The sequence below is a fragment of the Penicillium angulare genome, assembly GCF_028827245.1.
Source record: "Penicillium angulare strain IBT 27051 chromosome Unknown utg000004l_segment0_segment0, whole genome shotgun sequence".
NCBI classification, from domain to species: domain Eukaryota; kingdom Fungi; phylum Ascomycota; class Eurotiomycetes; order Eurotiales; family Aspergillaceae; genus Penicillium; species Penicillium angulare.
The window spans coordinates 2888705-2910633 of NW_026623163.1; the positions used below are offsets into that span (position 1 = coordinate 2888705).

Sequence of the window (21929 nt, forward strand, 5' to 3'; positions counted from 1 at the left end):
TCTCAGTGACCCCTATACACCATCGTAAGTCTATTCCATACATGGATGGATGCATGTGATATATGTGAAAGCTGTGCATAATGTATAATATCCGCGACATTAGAGTAATATGTGCTGTAGGCAGAAACTAAATACTAAAAGAGATTACCGATGTTATGTATCCCAGGGTATATTTTCAAAAAGGAACAAGATCCCCAATATGCCATATTTTCAAAATGGCCCATGACTCCTCGCCCGTCTCGTAAATGAATGCGAAGAAAATAAATAGTGTAAATATAAAAGGGATCCGAGAAAGCGCCGTGGTGGTGAGGTGGTTAAGAGGGGTTGTTGTCATGGGTAGGCTGATGTGGTGATTGGACCCCATCATCTTGATGTGCATCCTCAGGTTCTGAGATGGTCGTTTGTGTCCAACTAGCGCGATCACTAGTCACAGCAGGCTCCTCCCGCAACTGACTAGGATGCTCATGAACCAGAGCAGCAGTTTCGGGGTCATAGCGGAGCACGTAGTTTCCGTCTCCATTCTCGATATCTGTTTCCCCCCATGGCGCAGATGCTGATGGTTGGGAAGGAATAACACGGACCGGCAAATGGGAATGTTCAGAGCGCGGCGGCGGACGATGGATAGGTAGTGCATCCAGTAACCTATTTTGAGGCTGTGGAGACCAGGTCTGCTGACCACGATTTCGAGCTGGAATGACTGTGATTGGCAAAGGTGCATCACTAGGTTGTGCACCTGAGCCGGGATATCGAGGTCGATGAAGGGAGAAAAAATTATTGTTAGATCTCGCCGGTGCCGGGTGTTGTTGGTCGTGGTCTTCGAGCGTTGAATCAAGCTCACTCTCTACTGGCTCTTCGCCAGCTTGAGCAAAGGCCACCTCTCTAGGAAGAGAGGCACGCCTCCGCCTGAATTGATTAATGAGGTTGAGCCAACGTGGATCAGAGTGTACAATCTGTGGCGATTGGCCTCTGATATCCTGAGTGGAGGGGTCTTGTTGAAAGTCGCCCGAGGATGGTTCGTGCTCGATTTCCAACTCAATCTCTTTCTGTTCTTCCAGTCCTTCCTCTTCCATATGCGGCATTGTCACAGGAGGCGTCGGACTGGCGACTGGATGATATCGAATATTATACACAGTACTGGGAGCACTACTGGTGTCTGCCCGACTGACTGGAGTAATAACAGCTGGGGGAGGAGTGGGTCGTTGACTGTTTTGTCGGCGTGGCGCGATTAGACCATTCGTATTTTGCGGGAATCCTGGTCCTCCCCGACTGCGGTTTCCACGATTGATACCGACTCGGGTCCGTAATGGTCGATGCGCTAGGTTTATCACTCCACCCCACGCCGAGGAAGTGCCGTTTCCACCTCCCTTATCGTGGGTATTGGAAGAATAGCGTGGCCAGTCAACTTCTTCAGATGGTGTCACTTCCAGCATTTCATCGCCATCAAAAACTTCTCGCCCAAGAATGCCATCTTTTGTTTCATCACGTTCGAGCGCTTCTATACGCTCTACCCATTCCCATACCACCACGCTGGCCGCTGCTGATCCAACCCATCTGATATATGTACCCCAGCCGGCTATTTCTGGCTTTGCAATATCCATGACAAAGAAGACGACCGGTATCAACACCGCACAAAACGATAGTAGAGCCACGAAACAGATATTTCGCATCTTGGGATGAAAAAAGGCGTAGCGATGTTTTGAAATCGAGTAGAATATAACCCACGCGGCATACAACAAATTAAGCGCTAGCTCAAACAAATAGCTTAGAGCTGGAATCGCATCGTCGTACATCCGCGGATGCGTCATGTTGTTCTTGAAAAAGAAGTTTTCCAAGATACTGAAAGTCGTGTCCAGTACAATCAGTGCAAACCCAGCCCATTTAATCATAACCTTCTCTTTATGTCGCGGAAACAGTCGAATTAATGTCTGCACCTGCGCCAGCCAAAGAAAGGTCTGTGAAATAACGCGAACAATGCGAATCTCCAATCCATCGATAACCTCCTGGGACAATGCCTCAGCATCCGAGTATCCATATTCATATTGAAGCTCAGCAACTCTGAAAGAGTCTACCGTAGCTATGGTTAATGAAATTGCGACAAGAAACGCAGCGACTTTCTGCAGCCACGGTCTGCCTCCGACGCCGACGATCGACGAGTTCCCACTATAAGAGCCACTAATCATGCCATGGCGTCCGAGAAAGTTCGCTCCACCGCCACCGGGTCCTCCAACAAAGAAAGTACGCGGGGTAATCAGGAGAATAATGACGAGGACATAGCTGACGACGGTACAGCATCCGATGGCATAAAGCTGCGGTGTAACAGAGGAGTAAAACGGATCCCGAGTATCGAGAACGGCATTGACATGAGTGTAGTCGGAATGTGTTTGGCCAGTGCAAATCGGTTCGTAAACGGCGTTTTTGGTAAGAGTCAGTTCATATGATTTATTGATATGTATAATTCCTGCGACAAGTCAGAAAGATCAACCGTCAGTAGGGTGTTTTACTGGTAATCTCAAAGTTCAACTCCAAGGATCGTCCGGGTTAATCCACATACCGTCACTCGGCAAGACAAACGGCGTACATCCAGACGAGTATGTTTTTGTCGTGGTCGTTGTCGGATTAGCCCATATCTGCCGGGGAGTGACGCGGAAGTCATCGTCCATGATCATCGACTCCTGGGGGCTCCGGTTACCCGCCGGAACGCTTCATATAGCGAGTCCGCCAAACCTCCCTTCAATCTATTAGCGCACAGAGATTTCCCGGATGTGTCAGAGGGCCATCGCTCGGGCTGGGCTGGAGCCACGCGTACAGAGCCGGGTCGGAAAGGGAGTTGGGATTGACGAAGTCGGTCGGCGGTTGTTCGGGAAAGGCGTCGAGGCACGCGATCGTCTAAAATTTCAACAGGATCCCGTCCGGAGTACCGATGTAGGGGTATATAAAGGGTCTATGTGCTGGGAGTAGGGGAAGGTCGAGGGGGTTGTGATAATTGCGGAGTGATTAAAGGTCGTGATTATTGGCGGGTCAAGATGATCCGCCACCCGTTCTGTTCCACTTGGCTCCTCGGCACTCTTCACTATCTTTCCCCCCCACACAATGCCGTTCTGAAGATACTAGTAGTGATGCGTGCTACAGAGTACATATATAAGAAAAATCATACATGCTTGGTGTTAAAATAAACATGAACCGAGATTTCTTGCGCAATATTTTTGCATGATCTGCGTGGAAAGTATGGAAACTTGATCCAAACCAAAGAGAAGTGGATGCTACTACATGCCTGGGGCGATCGAGGTGAATTAAATACTTAGACTCGTCGTTGTGAATAGTGTCATGATTTCCAAAAAGGTATACAAATTGACAACTAATGTACAGGTTTTGGCTACAGAATGTTCTATGACGGGAAATTTCCCCAAAAGTCGAATGAAGTGCGGAGCATCCAGTATAAGAGTATAAGTTTGATGCAGTTTGTCCGATGGTTAATAATATGATCCCGCGACTCAGTCCATCGTTCCGGTTAATCAAAACCAAGGTCAGAACTTTGGTCAACCTGATGAACAGGGAAAAGCGAGTATCCTTGGATATTCTCACTCTGGGTGAGATTACTTCATTGACTCAACTTGTCAAAAATGGAGACAAAAATGAAGAAGCAAAGTCCTATCTCTCTTCTTCCAACGACCAGCTACAACATAAATTGCTGGATCCCTGTATGCGGAATCAGTTTACGTTTGAAGAGAAAAAAAACCCTAGGAAGAACGAGACTTGATTTTAAAATATACCGTCCGTCTGAAGGAACGTATCGTCAATTCTAACGAAAAACATTTGTTCGGTCTTTTTGTTTTGCTTTCTTCTTTTGCGTTTTCTCTCTTTTGCACGTTTCTTTCGTCTAATTTGACTCCTCGAAAGTTTGATGGTTGATTGCTATTCATCATTTGATGTCAGCATTGATGTCAGCAAAGAATGAACTAGTTAGTTGAAAGTTATTCATCATCTAAATTGACACTTCTTACCCTACTATATGTAGAGGCCTAAAATACTGAAGACACGAATATCGAAGCTATCAGAGGAAAGGGGGGGTGTTTATTGATGTTGATGCATATGCCTAAGTATGTGACGTGACAGGACTGAGGGATCCTAATTGGGCTTAGCTCTATACCGTGTATGTATGGGCGGTGCCAAAGGCGGCTAAAAATCAGGCAAAAACCGATTCTACCAGGCTGGTCGGATTACCCGGTAACAAGTTAGTCAATTTAAAGTTAGAATGGCAGGATTGAAGTTCAATTTGGTAAATTCAGCTAACCGTGCACGCCCCATTTGTGCTACTGCCCAAAGGGTGCTTGCTCCCTGGTCGGATGAAATTCCTGTTAGGATGAAAAAATTTACATTCTTCTCACTTTGATATCAATTTTAACAGCAATAACGTATCAAATTTATCAAATTTATACACGGAATATCAAATTTGACTAATGAAAAATATATAAAATAAAATAAAACAAAATAAAAAGTTAAGAGGGGCCTTCTCCGGCGTTATTTAGCCGAATATCGGCCTTAGCTATTAGCTGGTCTCTTGCCTTTTTTCGATCAGTAGCAGCTTTCTCCTTAGTATAGCAAGCTAATATACTAATATGGGTATCTTTAGTATATACCTTTCTAACATATATTCCGAAAACGGCCCTTTTTGAAAAAAAAAATTGGTAGTTTTATATATCTAGGCTCGGATCTGTAGTATAATTATATGGAGGAAGACTCAGGACAGGTATGTTTGCACTATTTGTACATTTATACGGTTTAACCCACTCTCGGATATAGACCACTTAGATAATTGGTCTAAAGAGTGGATATCCGTCTATATATATATAGTATAGCTCTCTCTCTTCTTTCCCTTTCCTTAACGTTGTTATTTGTTATTCTTTGTACTCTTCTCTATTCTAGTAGATCATAGGTACCTTATCACAGGACTCCTTATCTATTTATATTTCTTGATGATCTCCACCACAAGGCCTTGACTCCCGTGATACTCCACAATAAATATACCATATATTCGCATTCCTTTATTCCTTTAGGAGCCCTACCCATCCAGTGATTCTACCGGGCTAGAGCTTCTGCCAGCAGATTATGGTTGGCCCAAGACGTTTCCAATTTTTTTTTTTTTAGAAAAAAAATCGGTCCAGTGACCCTTTCTTTGCTTCCCGGTTTCGTTCTTGCTTATCAAGTTGTTTCGTCAATTTACGCCTTGTCGCTTTTTCTTTGGTAGTAGTAAAGATCTCTAATCTTTTAAAATTTGCTATATATAAAAGAGATAAATAGGTGCTAAAGATGAAGAAAATTAATATTGGAGGGAAAGGAAAATACTATGGAGTGAAGCTATTTAAAGGTATAGGCCCCTGTAGCTCCTATATAAACACATTAAACAAGATGGAACCTTAGTATCACCTAAAATACCGCATCTAGGTCATTACACACAAATATTATAGACTTTGGAGGAAGAGCTAGAAGGTCTATAGATAGTACTATATAGCTAAGCTGGAAAAGACACAGGAATATATCAATGAGTTGTCTAAAGATACTTATGAGCAAGCGATCAAGATCATTTCGAACGGACACCGCGTACCGACGATATAAATCACATTTCGAATAGGTTCTCTGCAAAAGCCGATTATCGAAAAGCGCGATATGTACCAAAGAACTCAAACCATCCCTTTGTGATCCCGGAAAGGTCGAGGGTATTGAAATCCACATTCCGGAAAGAGACAGTCCACGTCGCAAAGGGACTCGGAGCAGCGTACTTCTGAAGCCCTCCGGCTGTAGGTACAGCCGAAACAATAGCACCGTTGTCCAGGGCAGAAAGGTGAGCACTACCACCATCCGGCGATTGCGACACACGGAAGGATGGTTTGATATCTATGGGATCGTGCGTAAATGCATGATAATTGCCGAAACGGTCATAATAAACGCTATCACCTTCGTGGGTCAGGTTGACATCTAGAACGATGTGATTTCCGGAACTGCGGATATCACGCTGTAATCGCACGCCGTCGAGCCAGAACCGCACGCGATAGACGCGCACATCTGCGCAGCCGCGAAAAGATGACAGAGTATCTTTTGTGGGAGCCGGCGTGGTTGCAGGCAGTTTTATACGTACGTGGTCATGTTTGCGGAGGAATTCGAGGTCTTCTGGAGTCAAGTCGACACACTTTCCCTCATCGTTGTCGAAGTTATGCGGGAACTGCGCAGCATCTGAACCCGCTTTGCTCTCTGCGTCAAACAAGGCTGCATGAAGTCGGCTTTGAGTTGCAGACAGAGCCACTGCCGGAAAGCTAAGGGCGACATCGCTTGTCCCTAACCCGATCTCATTTGCATCTGGCTTGGTAAGGGTCGCTAGGTAAATCGCTCGACGATAGAGTGAGAGCAATCTCATTGTCCTTGCCCGGTTCCAGAAATAGATATCCTCAGACATCTGCTTCATTTGACTGATTTGCCCAATATCGAGGTGGACAACATTCTTTCGCAACTTGTCCTGAGCTTCACGGATGGCGTGGAATTGACTGTTGAGCTTGACGAGTGCCTTGAGCTGCACATTGTATTGGACTTTCATATCATTGCGCTCTGTGATCATGTCTGCATAGCGCTTCAACGCTTTCTGGACCCTTACAGCTTGAGGGCCAATCTTCGAAGGCTGGAAGTCCTCGACAAATTTGTCAATCTGGGCTTTACTTGCAACCAATAAATCATCCCGCTCTTTATCAAGCACCAATTCGCCTGTGTCGGGGTCTCGCACCGTTCGGCTTTCATCACCTTTGTCAATGTCCGCTAAATTCCCCAAAGCCTTCCTGATCCTACGAGCAATCAAGAGTTTACTGACTGCATTGCCATCCGCGTCGGGGATGGTTGTGACTCCCTCCCAGACCTTGTCGGTGAGCTCACTGCCGAAGGGTTCCCACATCTTCTTCAGCTTCTCAAAATCGATTCCACCGTCTTTTTTCTTCGGTTTATCCGTTGGTTTGGTAGTATCCGTTTGTTTGGTAGTATCCTTTGGCTTGGTATTATCAGTTGGCATGGGACTGTCGGTTGGCTTGGATGGTGTTTCATCTATTGTTTTGTTTCCTAGAGCCGAGCTCCCGGCTGTATTTTGACTAGTCGACGGCTGACCTGCTGATGGTTGTTCATCTGGTTGTTTGACGCTATCCTGGTTGCCGCCATCCTGCTTGTCACCATCCTGCTTGTCACCATCCTGCTTGTCACCATCCTGCTTGTCACCATCCTGCTTGTCACCACCCTGCTTGTCACCATCCTGCTTGTCTTTGGGCTTCGACATCAACGAATCGATGTTTGTCTTCTTGGCAACAGTAACAAAAGATTTGAGGAAACTGTCAAAACTAATTTCAAAGTTGGAATCAGAGCGGCTTTTCAGTTCCCTGAGCAGAGAATCTAGCTCATCTGCCCGGCGTGAAAGCTCCGCCACAAATATCTTACTGGCGATCCTATCTCGAAGTTGCTCCAGCCCCTTGACCCGCTGTTCTTTTTCTTTCCCAAGCTCTTGCAGGCCATCGTGTATTTGATCTATAGTTAGTCGTCGTAGGCTTTCATCCTTCTCGATCTGGTCCAGCTGTTTCTCCATACGCATGTAAACTGTTTCGGTCTTTTCGAGCGCCTCAAGGGAGAGCTTGGTCTCATGCTCAAATCTCTCGACAGACAAACGTGGCACCCAGTTGTGCTCGCAGTCGAACACATCGGTTGACGTCTGGGTTGTTTGGGTAAACATTTCTGACGCTTTGCGAGCAATTTTCTGGAGTTCCAAGACGGGATCGGACATTGTTCGGGGGATTCCAATCCACTCTCGCCGGTCCTCATATGCTTTCTGGAGAGACTGGATTCTGATTTCTTGCGCCTGTTTCTGATCTTCTGGCAGCGCTTTATATTCAGCGGAGCCCTCGTCCGGGACGTCGATGACTGCGTGTATCTTTGCGGACAAGCGAGAGAGAATCGATTTTGCACGGTCAATGCACCCTTGATCACCGATATAGAGGAGAGCGTACGCCTTTTCAATCTGCATCTGACACTGCAGTGGATGAAGGGGTGCAAAGGAAAAAGGCCCAGACACCTTCAAATCAGCTACCGTCTTGACGTAGGCCGTACCGTCAGCACCGTGCTCTCCTTCAATGCCACGCTGGCCTGCAGACTGCCCAGCTGTCCCCCCATAACCCCGTGAGGCATCAACTGATCTGCTCAAAGAGTTGCTATGGGCATTCACGGCCTGTTGTGCATCTTTCACAGCTTGATTTAGGGTCTTGTAAACACTTCCTCTGGTGTGCCTGCGATCAGAAACCAGCAGAGGCGACAATGAATTGACAATATCTCTCCTCAACGGGTCGTCTTTGTCGCAAAGACGCTCAATCTTGACAATAATGCCGAGGATGCTACTCAACACGGTTGCTTTTGGTGCGTCACTAGAAATCAAGGTTTTGGTGTCTTTCGGTAATTTCTTTTCAACCCGAACCATCGCAATGACATCGCGTAGGTCCTGTAGAATGGGAGTCCATGTGGATAAGTATATGACTACCACCGAGCCCCCTTGGCCTCCCGAGCCAGCAGCATGGTCGCTCTCAATGGTAGTTCCACCATGTCCTCCACGAGCTTCATAGTTGATGTCCAGTGCCTTTGATGGAGCCTGGCCCACAAATACATTAAGCTTATGTCCAGATTTGCCATTTGTCTTCTTACGGTCCTCCTCCGTGCCAGTGGTATTTGGTACTCCATCTTGACCACGAGCACTTACAACAGCAGCGTTAGATTCGTCTCGGATGAATAAATCGGTTGTGCTTAGGGTGACCTCTTCCGCTTCTGTGGACCCGAATGTCATGTTGTCTGACCCGTCAATATCCCCCAAAGTAACTGACTCGGCGAAGATGCTGACGGCTTTGGAGTAGCCATTCTTGACCGAACCCACGGTTTCACCTTTTCCCAAGACCACGCCATCTTCCAAAGCAGACAGAACTGTATATGACTCCCCGGGTCTCTCGATCACGTTGTAGAAGCTAGAGCCCGAAATCGGCTCCCTGTGGTTCATGATGAAGGAATTAGGATGTCTATCTTTTTGTGTTCGTTCTAGCTGAACGATAACCAGTTGAAGTAAGATTGAAAATGTGGATTGCCGGGCCTTAGAGAGAATAATGAATAATAGCGGAAAGACAGCTTTCTAGCCCTGAGTAAAATGCTCTCTGTTCTTTGCGCGTCACCACTGCGCGGATCATTCTGCTTTTGGATGAGAATGCATCTGCAGGATGCACCTTTCAGCTAAGTCTTTCCTGTGCCGAGTTTCAATCAACGTCATGATTCTTAGACCGCCCCCATCGTCCTTCATGATCTGCAAGGATTGTGGATACCGGCACAATATATCTACATTTTGATTGGGCCGATCATTCTGCTTTTGGATGAGAATGCATCTGCAGGATGCACCTTTCAGCTGAGTCTTTCCTGTGCCGAGTTTCAATCAACGTCATGATTCTTTGACCGCTCCCATCACAATAGATCTACATTTTGGACAGACCAATCTAGTATCACTTCCAGCGATCTTTGGCTCTATCACACTGGTTCGATGTTCACCGCGTCTGGGAAGGGCATTGACGACAGCCATTCACGCAAACTGAATTTGACTAATACAAGATGTACATATATGAGGATATCCAATGGTCGAGGAAGCTGTTATGTCCTTTCTGAAAAAGTTTTCTCCCAACAATACGTGGACAGCAAAGATGGCTGAAATTACTTTGGATAAGATGGTTCAGACCATGGCGAATACCAGCTCCCCCTCGCCAGACAAGGGTTGGACACTGAACTGGGACGTAGTTGTATCCTATTCTGAGAAGGAGATCAACCAAGTGCTTTACAAAGCTTGGGAAAAGGTACTCTAACCTATAAACAAAGCTGGCTGGACGATTCACTGACAAGCATATTATGGGGAAAGCATAAGGATCGAATGCTTGCCAAGGTCCATGCGGTCGCTGAGATACCACCCGATTCAGGTGATGAGGAGGATGACGATGAAGATGTTGGAAATGAAAGTGATGGTGGACAAGAAAAGCAGCGGACGCGTATTTACGACTTGGAACTAGGTGCCCCGCGTATTGAATTTTCAGGTGAAGCCAAACTGCCGGCTGTGCATCTCAAGTTTCCGCTGAAGACAGGAAGCTACTGCCGTTCTGACAATTTAAACAAGAAGTCACTTCCTGAAAACGGATATGTGTTCACCATTCGGAATATTTCCCTGGGTACAGTAACGGGCATGTATGAAGAGGTCAAGAACAAAGACGACCTTGACATAAAAGGTGACTGTGTCTTCAAGAAACGCCCTGAGAACAGCGGAGAGGATGACTATGAGGTTTCTTGGGTTGTGATGGATTTTAAGCTCAGTGACAAAAGTCTCCTGGTGCAGGTTGAGAAAAACTATGGTGATAATCCTACTCCTAAGCGCGAGAGGGCTATCAATCGCAAATTCCCCCGTGCCAAAGAGTTTGCCGAGGCTTTCTTCTTAGGAACTTCAGATGGGGACTTCCAGAACAGGTTCAGAGTCATTCGACATGCTCTGGCAACAGTTAAAAACAAGGATCTTCCGAGACAAAGTGGAGTTACTGTCGACCTGACCCCCAAATCCTTCCGCCTGGCTACTTGTGCAAGCACTTCTATTCTCAAGGGCTCTGTTTTATCCTTATTCATCCATGTTGTGGATGGGAAAGATAATGGAGAGAAACGCGACTTGCAAACACGATGGCGAGGCCAGTGGGTCAATGCATCACCGAAAATTCCACCGATCCCTGCACCGTACACGGCCTCTATTCTCATTCATCCAACGCTATTATTCGAGAAAGCGATTAAAAACAGTGTCCTGACAAATGCAGGAGAGCAAGGGTGGCAAATAAACCAGCTCACCGGCGTTGCGGGTGGCGGCATCGCGTTTCAGGCTGTTTGGCCAAGGACCATCGCTCAGGAAACTTTCTACATCAAACTCCCGCGAGAAGACGCTGAATGGCGCGAAGCGATTGCTGGCGCTCCCTATCTAGAGGTCGAGGGGTTGGGGAAAAGATCTGACGGTATGTCCTACTTGTTCCGCTTTCGATAGTTAGTGGTCAGAACGACCAAGCTAACGATTAGCAGCGAATCCCAGCGACTATCCATCTATATCAGACGGTAAGGGGTCTTGCCCCGAATTTTTTACCCTTTTCGTTGATGATATTAATGTCTCTCTATAAAAAGGACTACAAGTCCCAGCCAGTGGCCCACATTGAATGGAAATTTTCCGTTGAATCTCAATGGCAAAAGCTGTATAGATATGCAAACGGACGTAATAATGAGGGGTCTAGAGGAGAGAAGATGAACGTACGTCGCATAAGCTGTTTTCCTTGATTTTCGTCGGACACTAACCACTCCGAGACAATGAAGAACAAAACAACTTTCTCAATCGACTACAAATTCCCTTTGGTGACCAAAATAACTGATTACGATATTACTTTCAACATTGATGCCAACGAGATAGAAGATAAGGTCTCTATGAAAGACAGCTGGCTACATTGGAAGTCCAATGGTCTGATTCCTATACTGGATGATCTCGAGCAAGTGCTGGAGCGATTAGGCAGGGGCATCTTTGGTGGGAATAACGTTGCGGGAACAGATGCGTTGGAAAAGCGTCATAAAAAGATGCGAGAGGTGCTACCGAAATTCAAATTTGGGACCATCGGTTTGGGATTCTTCCTCACTACAAACCTTTTAAACCCTGGAGCCCAAGTGATCAAAGTCGACAAAAAGGTTGGTATGCGTCTGCCTGGAAACATGCTAGTGGTTGGTGAAGTTATTCAGGGTAAAGATATGGAAAAGAAGGTTCGTGGATAAATGGTACGCGATATTGTTTATCTTGTAAGCTGTATCTATCTAGGACCGCAGTATAAGATATTTTCTAGCGGGGAAATTATAGCCGAAAACCGTTTATTCAAATATAGTTTATAAGGGCATTTTGGTCATAAACAAGCATATACAACTTTAGTTTTTGAGAATGATTTTGGTATAGATAGAATACTAGCTTTTCGTACAGTATAGAAATAGTCTTAGAATTCTTATAGCTCCTTTGTGTAAAGGGCTATACTCGAATTAATTTAACTAGATAGTGTCTGTATACTGTTTATATAGATCTTAAGGATCTGTTAATAAAGGGGTAAACTATAATAAGGTGCCTATGATCTACTAGAATAGAGAAGAGTATGAAGAATAATATCACGGGATTCCTGAATCCCTTCAGGTACGATTCGGGTACGATTTATAGCCGCTCCGTAGGCGAATCTACTATAATACACCTACTAATATATAACTACCCTAAGCCCTAGCAAGCTCTAACAATATTAAAATGTATAAATAATAGCTACGATTCTTGTCCTACAAGAATTAGTTTTATATATTAACTATTCTATTTAATCTCTACTATCTAATATCCTTATCTAGTTATAGGTCTCTAGCCTAATAACTTAGTAACTATTATAATTCTAATTCTTCTCTCTTAACTACCTAAAGATTAATAATAGTACCCTTTATATACTAAAACCCTATATCCTCTTACAATAGTACTTAATCTAAGCCTATTATATCTTCTCCTTTTATTATTAGATAACCTAAGATTAAACTAGTCCTAGATTAATATATAAACCTAGCTAAATCTAGTCTAGACTAGATTAGGGAAATTACTAGTAACCTTATAACTAAAAGTATTAATAGACTTAGAAGTATTACTATAGATATCCTAAAAGAGAAGAGATATAAACTAAAATATCTAGAAAAATTCCTTATAATTTATACTTACCTTAAAAAACTCTCTACTTAAGTCTCTAGAATTAACGCTAGGGCTTTTCTAGATAATTTATCTATAGCTTATAGAAAAACTAAGATTAAAATATATAAGAAAGTAGAGGATTTCAAGATTAATAAGTTTAAGAAATCATTTAATTTTTAAGAATAAGTAAATTAGCTTTTATAACTTAGATATATCTTTTAAGATAACCCTAAGATCTATAAGAATAAAGAGATAAAGATCCTTATAGGAGTTAAATATCTTAACTCTAACTATAAAAATAACTAGACTATAGAGAAAAGATATCTTAAAAATAATAATAATAATTACTTTAATAACTAGGAATACTTTAAGAAATAGACTCTTATCTTAATATATAATAAAAATATCTTTACTAGAGAAGTTAGTAATAAGATAAAATATTATTACTAATAAACTAATAAAGAACTAAAGACCTTTTACTACTACTTTATAGATCTAGAATATTATTTTTCTTAGGTCTTCTAGAATAAGTAAATATATTACTATATATTAAAATTATAACTATAGTTAATACTATATATTTATTAATATATAAAGATTTCTTCTAAAACTTAAGTATAATAAGTAGAAGAAATATAGAGTATCTAGGAATTTATAAAAATAAAGATATATAAATATAACCTATTTATTAATAATTTAAATTTAAACTTAAAATATCTATAATCTAATAACTTATTCCTAAACTAGTCTAATAATATAGAATAAGACTAAAAGAGTCCTAGAAATCTATACTTAAAGAGTCTTTATAGTCCTAGATCTAATCTAAATTATAATAACTCTAAGTTATATCTAAATCTCTCTTAATTTAGAGATAAACCTTAACTATTTCTCTTTTAGAATAATAATAATCTAAATAATATATCTATTAGAGGAACTAACTTATCTAATCTATCTAATCTATTTATTAGAACTTCTTTAAATAGTTATTTTAATTATAGTAAACTAGGTTATTAGATAAATAAATATTATCTATTACTATAAGTCCTAAAAGTAAAGATCTAGAAAGCTTATTTAAAACCCTAGTATTATTATAATAATATTTAGTTAAGAGACTTAGGAAAAGCGCTAGGGTTAAATTAACTCCTATAAATTCTAACTCCTAGTCTTAAGTAGAAATAGTTACTTATCTTTATATTCTAATTTATATCTAAAATAATATTAAGATATATATAGATATTAATATCTATATAGAGATAGATCTTATTAGTTATAAATTTATTTAGAAATACTATTTTAATTAAGCTAAGTATAATATCCCTATCCTAAAAGTAATAGACTAATAAAATATCCCTATCTATAGTATATAGACTATTCTAATTACTATATATAACTCTTAAAGAACTAAATAAAAGTTTTTATATCCCTATATTATAATCAATAAAGATCCCTATCTATTAGGATTACTAGTACTATTATTAAATATAACCATCTAAGAAATATAAATTATATTAGCCCTATAGTAGAAACAATAGTAGTTTAAACATAATAAAAAAACAATAGAATAGTTAAAGTCTTACTAGTTTATAAAAACATATAAGAACTAAGTCTATATCTTTATAGTTATTAAAACCCTAGAAGAGATCTAGCTTCCCCTAGAAAAAGAAGAAGATAAATTAATAGTAAGTTAAGACTAAATCCCTCCTAAATTACTAGTGTTCTAGGATATATTTAAGGTATAGAACTCTAAAATTATATTACTATAAAAAGAGACTAACTACTTAATTAAACTTAAAGAAGATATATTATCTCTATATAATCTAATCTACCCCCTCTTATAAATAAAACTTATAGAGTTATAAAAATATCTCAACAAAAACTTAATAAATAGTTAAATCAGACTATTAAAAAGCCTAGCTGGCGTACCTATCCTATTTATACCTAAAAAGAATAAAGGACTATAGCTCTATATCAATTATTAAGATCTAAATAAGATTTTAGTTAAAAATCAGTACCCCCTACCCCTTATTTCAGAGATTCTTAACTGCTTTTCTAGGGCTTAATTCCTTAGTAAAATCAATATATAAGATATATACTATTAAATTTATATTTAAGAAGAAGAAGAATAGAAGATAGCTTTTTATATAAGATATGGCCATTTTGAATATATAGTTATATTATTTAGCCTTACTAATATATCTATAATATTTTAAAGCTATATCTATACTATACTTTATGGTCTTCTTAATATTATTTATATTATATATTTAGATAATATTCTTATCTTCTCTAGGACCTATAAAGAATATATAAAACACCTTTATCTTATACTTAAAAGATTAAGGGAAGTACAACTATTTATAAAAGCCTCTAAATATTAATTCTATAAGAAATAAATTAAATTCCTTAGCTTTATTATTAGTTAAAATAGTATCTCTATAGACCTAAAATAGATTTAAGCTATCTAAGAATAGAAATAGTCTATATCCTATAAAAAGATTTAAGTCTTCCTAGGATTCTATAACTTCTATTAAAGGTTTATTAAAAATTACTCTTTAATTATACTATTACTTATAAAACTCCTTAAGAAAAACAAAGATAGAAAAAAACTAGGGAATATTAAGCTAAATAACTATAAATCGAAAGTATTTTAGGATCTTATTAATACCTTTTTAACTATATCTCTTCTATAATACTTTAACCTAAAGAGACCTATCTAACTTAAAATTAATACTTTAGGTTTTAGAATAGATAGAATCCTTTTATAACTAGATAATCAAAGGATATAGTATCCTATTACTTTCTAGTTAAAGAAATTCTTATCTATAGAATAGAACTATATAACACTAGATCAAGAGTTATTTATAATTATTTACTTATTTAAATACTAGTATCAATACTTTAAAGAAAGCTATTATTAAGTTAAGATTCTAATAGATTACTATAACCTAAAGCTATTTATAGATTAACCTAAGATCAATAGAAGATAAATATATTAGTACCTTTTTATTACTCTATTTAACTTTATAATATATCACTACTTAGAAAAGACTAATCCTATAGATAGATTATCCTATACCCTAAAAAAAAAGAAGCCTCTACCTATAAAAGAGATATTAGGGCTAATTTATAAGAGAATCATAATTAAATTATTTATAAAAGTGTAGTAGTTTACTACTAATATAATACTATCTAGAGAAGAAAGTAGAGAGAAGTAGGGATTAATAATTATAACTATATTAGCCTATAGAAATCTATTACTATCCCCCTCTCTAACTATAAATAGCTTAGCCAACAACCTAGAGTTAGAGCCGAACTAGATTTAAAATAATACTACTACCCCTATAGATTAGAAGGATCTAGAGGAAGCTATAAATAAGTCTAGTAAAGCTAATTATTCAGATCTAAGGAATAATAAAAAAGTTTTCCTAAGTTAAGACTATAATATAATATATTATAAGATTTTAAGTCGCTCTCAATTTATATCCCCTTAAATAGTAGCTACTATAACTATAAATAAAGATCTACTTATAGATAAATCCCTAAGGAAACTAAAATTATTAATTAAAGAATTTTAAAATAAGAATAAGATAGTCTAGAAGAGAATTAATATAACTCAGAAAGATATTTTATAAAGAAAGTATTAAAGTATTAACTCTAAGAAACTTTTATATTATAAAGGATATCTTTATATCCCTATTACTAAGAATCTAAGATAAAAACTAATTAAGCTCTATTATAATAAGTAACTTATAGGATATTTTAGAAGAATATATATAAAAGAACTTCTAAAAAGGAAATTCTATTAGGAATACTTACTAAAGGATATATAAGAATATATCAAAATATACCTAATATATTAAGAAATTAAAGTATCTAGATATTATCTCTATAAAGAACTCTAACCCCTTTCTATATCTTATAGACTATTTATAAAACTAAATATAGACTTTATTATAGGACTTCTAATTATAATCTTTAAAAAAAAGAAATATAATATAATCCTAGTAATCATCTACTAACTTACGAAATTTTCTTAATTCCTCCCTATATTAATAATAATATCTATAGAAGACCTTACTAAACTCTTCTTTAATTAAATTAAACTTAAATATAGAAACCTAGAGAAGATTATCTCTAATTAAGAGCTTATCTTTATAAATAGATTCTAGTTATAACTTTATTACTATTCTAAGATCAAACTATAGTTCTCTATTATATTCTATCCCCAAACTAATAGACAAATAAAAAGACTTAACCAGGTTTTAGAAGATTATCTTAGGTATTTTATTAATAGGAAATAATCAAACTAGGCTTAACTTCTTAAGATAGTATAATTTATATATAATAATACTATTAATATATTAACTAATAAGACCCCTTTTTATATATTACTTAGGTATAATCCTAATTTCTAAATCTAAACTCCTAATAAAATACTTAAGAAAGAGACCTCTAATACTAAAAAATAAGTAAATTACCTCTAGAATATCTATAAAAAGGCTATAAATAAGCTTTAAATTATATAAGAAATATAATAGAGATCCTATAATAAAAATTATAAGTTAAAGGACTTTAAAGTAAGAACCTTTATATCCTTTTTAATAAAGAATCTCTACTTTAAAGCTAAAGAAAAGAAGCTATTCCTCTATTGAATTAGACCCTTCTATATCCTTATAAAAATCGGTACCTAGGCCTATTATATCGTATTATTAGAAAAATACTTAAGATTATATAATATCTTCTCTATCTCTCTTCTTAAACTATAGAATAGCTAAAATAATAATAACTTATAAATACTAATACCAGAACTTAAAAATAAAGAAGAATAAAAAATTAAAGAGATTTAAGATAAAAAAATCTTTAATAGAGTACTATATTACTATATAAAATAGATAGAATAGCCCTTTAAGAATATAACTAATAGAAACTAATAAAACACTTAGAAAACATAAGAGATATAATAGCTTTATTTAAGAAAAACCAAGCTTATAAAATAATATCCTAATAATACTAAAAACCCCCTAAAACCCCCTTAAATTAGCGTCAAATTAATACTAGATAAAGAAAAGTCACACTAAATAAGACTATTTAGTTAAAAAAGGGGAGGATAAATAAGGTAAAAATAATAAATTACTATAGAATTCTATACTAAACTATAAGTATCTTAATATTAATAACTATTACTATTATAGCTAGAGTTAAAGTAACCCTAATTAGAGTTATATTATATTAATATCCTATTGTAATCTCTATAAAGAAGGATTAAATACTACTCTACTAGAGAGTAAAACTAGTATTACTAATCTATAGATATAAAAGATTATTAGGATAGTAAGAAGATTAAATAGAAGATAAACTAATCTTAATATTTAACTCCTTCTGTTGCTTAATAATAAATATAGTATATACCTCTATAGCGTAGTCTATATTCTATAAATCGAAATAGAGCTTATAACTAAAAAGATAAATAGAGATTATCTTTCGAAAAGATACTAAGAGATAAGTAGATCCCCCTATAGCTATAGCTTTACTTTCCTTACTCTAAATAGATATAATACTACTAATAACTACTATAGTAGTACTATTACTTTAAACTTTATATATCTAGTTAAGAATTAACTAAAGCTAATATAAATTGCTATAAATTCTATAAGATATCTAAAATAAATCAGTACTAAATTAAATATAACTTAGAGAAGAACCTCACCTAAAAGTAATTCTTACTATATTCTTTATATAAAGTATAAGTAATTAAGTTTATATAATCCCAATTATAATAGATCTTAGGAATAGTATCCTTAAGAGGATAAAGAGCTATTTTAGTAATATATCTAATACAAAATATAAAGGAAGGATAAATAATTCAATCACAAAAAGAACATAAGCTAGCAGAAATACTAGTAACACTCCTATTACCTCTATTAATTCTATTACCTCTATCACTATTACTATTACCTCTACCTCTAACCTAATCTTTACCTCTAGTCGTATAATAACCACTATAATAAGAAGGATTACTAAAAACACTAGAAGCAATAGCCTCAGACATAATAAAACAAAATAAGATAAAAATAGAGAGTAAGAAGATAAAAAATTAAGAATTAAGAGCCAAGAAAAAAGAAAAGATAAGAGTTAAAAAAATAGAAGAGAAGCTCTTATCTCAAAGATATTAAAGAACCCATATTACTTTATTTATATCTATATATAAAGATACCTAAGGTAATATTAGTCCTAGAATCTTTATTTAATATAACACTACTAGATACAAATTACCCAATCAAATACAAGTTATATAGATAGTCGAGTCAACCATCATTAAAAGAGAAGGATAAATTATTATAGGATTCCTGAATCCCTTCAGGTACAATTCAGGTACAATTCATAGCCACTCTATAGGTGAATCTACTACAATACACCTACTAATATATAACTACCCTAAGCCCTAGTAAGCTCTAGCAATATTAAAATACACAAACAATAGCTACGATTCTTATCCTACAAGAATTAGTTCTGTATATTAACTGTTCTATTTGATCTCTACTATCTGATATCCTTACCTAGTCACAGGTCTCTAGCCTAACAACTTAGTAACCATTACAAGTAGAGATTAAATAGAATAATTAATATATAGACTAATTCTTATCGAATAAGAATTATAGCTATTATTTATACGTTTTATATTATTAGGGCTTAGGGCTATTATATATAAGTAGGTATATCGAGGTAGATTCACCTACGGAGCGGCTATAAATTATACCTAAGTCGTACCCGAGGGGATTCAGGAATCCCGTGATATACAGAAGATACTATTAGAAGACAATACTACTAGATAAGATTATTGTGGTGAAATTGGTATGTTATACAGGTATATCTAACTATAGTAAGGGAAACGACTATATGATATATACCAGGTATAAAGACAAATAAAATAAACAGGCTCGATCAGGTTAGATCGGGCGGTACAGACATTATGGCGGCAGACACAACGGGGATGCCGACATAGTAGGACAACATAGGAAATAATATAGTATAGGAAGGCAAAAATTTAACAATAGGAAAGGTGGTAATCTTCTCCTGCGGAGTTCGACAGATAGTACAATAAATATCGAAACAGACAAGCATGAGATACATAAAATATCCTATCTAAACCGGCCCGACACGATATCTTGCATGACCTGGGCAACAATCTTGTCACAAGAACTTAACCCTAGAAATCCTGCATGACTCGCACTGCTCAGTGTTCAGTCACTAACAGTACCATAACGACTTTGGTGGCGCTGGTACTCAGTAATCCGACGAGCTTCCAAGAAGATATTGTTCGGTCCCTAGATATTCAAATCATCGCGCATAGGATACTGACGTCCGTTGTTCTCACGCTGTTCAACACCACGGGCGTATTGATCACTCAAAGTCGCGAGATCACGAGTTTGACCTCTTTCCAAGACATCTCCCCAGTCATCCCAGTGCCCATTCAGACCATCTTCCTCCTCGTGGAACCGAATCCGCATAGCAGGGCGAACAGTCTCAGTAGGAACAGGGAAATGGATTGCATGGACGTGATGGCCTAGAGAGCCATCGTCGTTTACACTGCGTTCTGCGAGAGGTCTGGCGAATGGTATCGCAAATGGAGCACCGAAAGCGTCCAGACGATGATTGTGTAAAGCATCGAAGTCAATGTTCATGCCTTCTTCCTCTTGTTCTCGTGGAAATTCGTAATCCGAGCTTGTGGCGAAGATATTCTCCTTGTCCTCTTCCGGTTCCCTGATCGATTCAGGAGTATTGGCACGGGGTGAGAGCTGGGCAAAGACGCTGAAGGGGTCTCTCCAGACTTCGAAGCTCTGATCGTCTGTTGGTTTGTATCGAGATGTCCAGATGCGATTCTGGGAGCATGGTGAAAGGTCGGGGGCACCCAGGAAGGGCTGGTCTGAGTTTGGGGAGGGTACTTGGGGCGGAGGTGACCATTGCATAAATTCCCCAGAGAATGAATAGATAGGGCTTTCTTCGGGAATTGACTGATCTAAAGTTATGAATGAGATTGATGATTTTTGTTTGCTTGGTGGGTTCAGTGTAAACATACCTTGACGGCCTGGGGTACTTTGTGAGATCCTGCGACGATGGCTTATATGTTCGGTTCGACGGGGACTTCTGACTGATGTGTTTTGTTCAGATCCAAAAGAAGAGGCTGACTGAGATCGAAGCATCATTGAGTGTTCTGATCGAGGGAAGGCTGCTGGGAGTAGTCGCCTTCGACCAACTGGGCTTGGGGATATCTCAGCTTCTCGAAAGCGCTGCCTTGCTTCATTCTGAAATGATGGGGTCATTGTGCAGTTCGCTTGATGAATGACTGAGAGCGGGAAGTGGGCTTGTTTGACTGCGAAAGAGTGGAAGGTAGTTCAGTGACTGTTACCCTGAGAGACTTGGTGCCTACTCACCTGATTGTTGGGTCTTTGCTGCCTCGCACATCCACGCTTCCTTTTTAGATATGGAGTTGGTCTAGGCCTTCGGGGGACGTTTTATCTGATATGATCCCTTTAGGTAGAAGAAGCTGATTTGGTTTGCACTGGAGATAAATTGATCGTGACAGATAAGTGGTGAGAGTAATGTCTCAACATCAACTTCAATGTATGTGATATAAATAAATTGCCTTCTAAAAGATGTTAAGTCTCGATAAATATAGCAGATATCAACGCCTACTATGACCAATCTATAAAATTATCTATACTTGCCTTTGTATAGAGTCTCACTGAAGACTTTACTTACTGTAAATGTCTTCCACAACATTGCACAATTAAACCCCCAAAATACATATACCGTTAGCCAATTATTGTCCATAATGTATCTCATATCTCGTCATTCTTTATTGGTTTCTAATTATCCTGCATTATAATGATTTTACACAATATTATTATTGTTATATCATTTTTAGCACGCGTGTTGTGCGGGGGCTGGGAACAAAGTGGGGAAGCGATCTGCAATCAGCACCACCAAGACCAGAGCAAAACATCTTTGATGCAGATGTCAGCACTCTGATATGTCTGGGGTTGAAATTATAGGTGTAGTGGCCAGAGTCGTTCAAGTTGCCAAGCTGGGGTGGCCGGCTCTCAGTCAAATTATGCACGTTCTGCCA

General features: G+C 38.1%; 5 protein-coding genes across 5 annotated transcripts; 2 read left to right on the plus strand and 3 right to left on the minus strand.

Moving 5' to 3' along the window:
- Window positions 1–314: 314 nt before the first annotated feature.
- Window positions 315–2660, minus strand: N7478_005027 (PalH/RIM21 family protein; the record flags this gene model as incomplete). Its single annotated transcript, XM_056921241.1, has 2 exons — window positions 315–2458; window positions 2552–2660. The coding sequence occupies 2 exons, from the start codon at window positions 2658–2660 to the stop codon at window positions 315–317; spliced, it is 2253 nt and encodes a 750-aa protein (XP_056779278.1).
- A 2987-nt stretch (window positions 2661–5647) lies between these two features.
- On the minus strand, window positions 5648–9058 carry N7478_005028 (uncharacterized protein; the record flags this gene model as incomplete). Its single annotated transcript, XM_056921242.1, has 1 exon — window positions 5648–9058. The coding sequence occupies one exon, from the start codon at window positions 9056–9058 to the stop codon at window positions 5648–5650; it is 3411 nt and encodes a 1136-aa protein (XP_056779279.1).
- A 909-nt stretch (window positions 9059–9967) lies between these two features.
- N7478_005029 (uncharacterized protein) lies at window positions 9968–11107 on the plus strand (the record flags this gene model as incomplete). The annotated part of the gene is made up of 1 exon (XM_056921243.1): window positions 9968–11107. One exon carries the CDS (start codon window positions 9968–9970, stop codon window positions 11105–11107), a length of 1140 nt encoding a protein of 379 aa, XP_056779280.1.
- A 314-nt stretch (window positions 11108–11421) lies between these two features.
- N7478_005030 (uncharacterized protein) lies at window positions 11422–11874 on the plus strand (the record flags this gene model as incomplete). The annotated part of the gene is made up of 1 exon (XM_056921244.1): window positions 11422–11874. One exon carries the CDS (start codon window positions 11422–11424, stop codon window positions 11872–11874), a length of 453 nt encoding a protein of 150 aa, XP_056779281.1.
- Window positions 11875–20127: 8253 nt separating this feature from the next.
- Window positions 20128–20877, minus strand: N7478_005031 (uncharacterized protein; the record flags this gene model as incomplete). Its single annotated transcript, XM_056921245.1, has 1 exon — window positions 20128–20877. One exon carries the CDS (start codon window positions 20875–20877, stop codon window positions 20128–20130), a length of 750 nt encoding a protein of 249 aa, XP_056779282.1.
- Between the last annotated feature and the right edge of the window lie 1052 nt (window positions 20878–21929).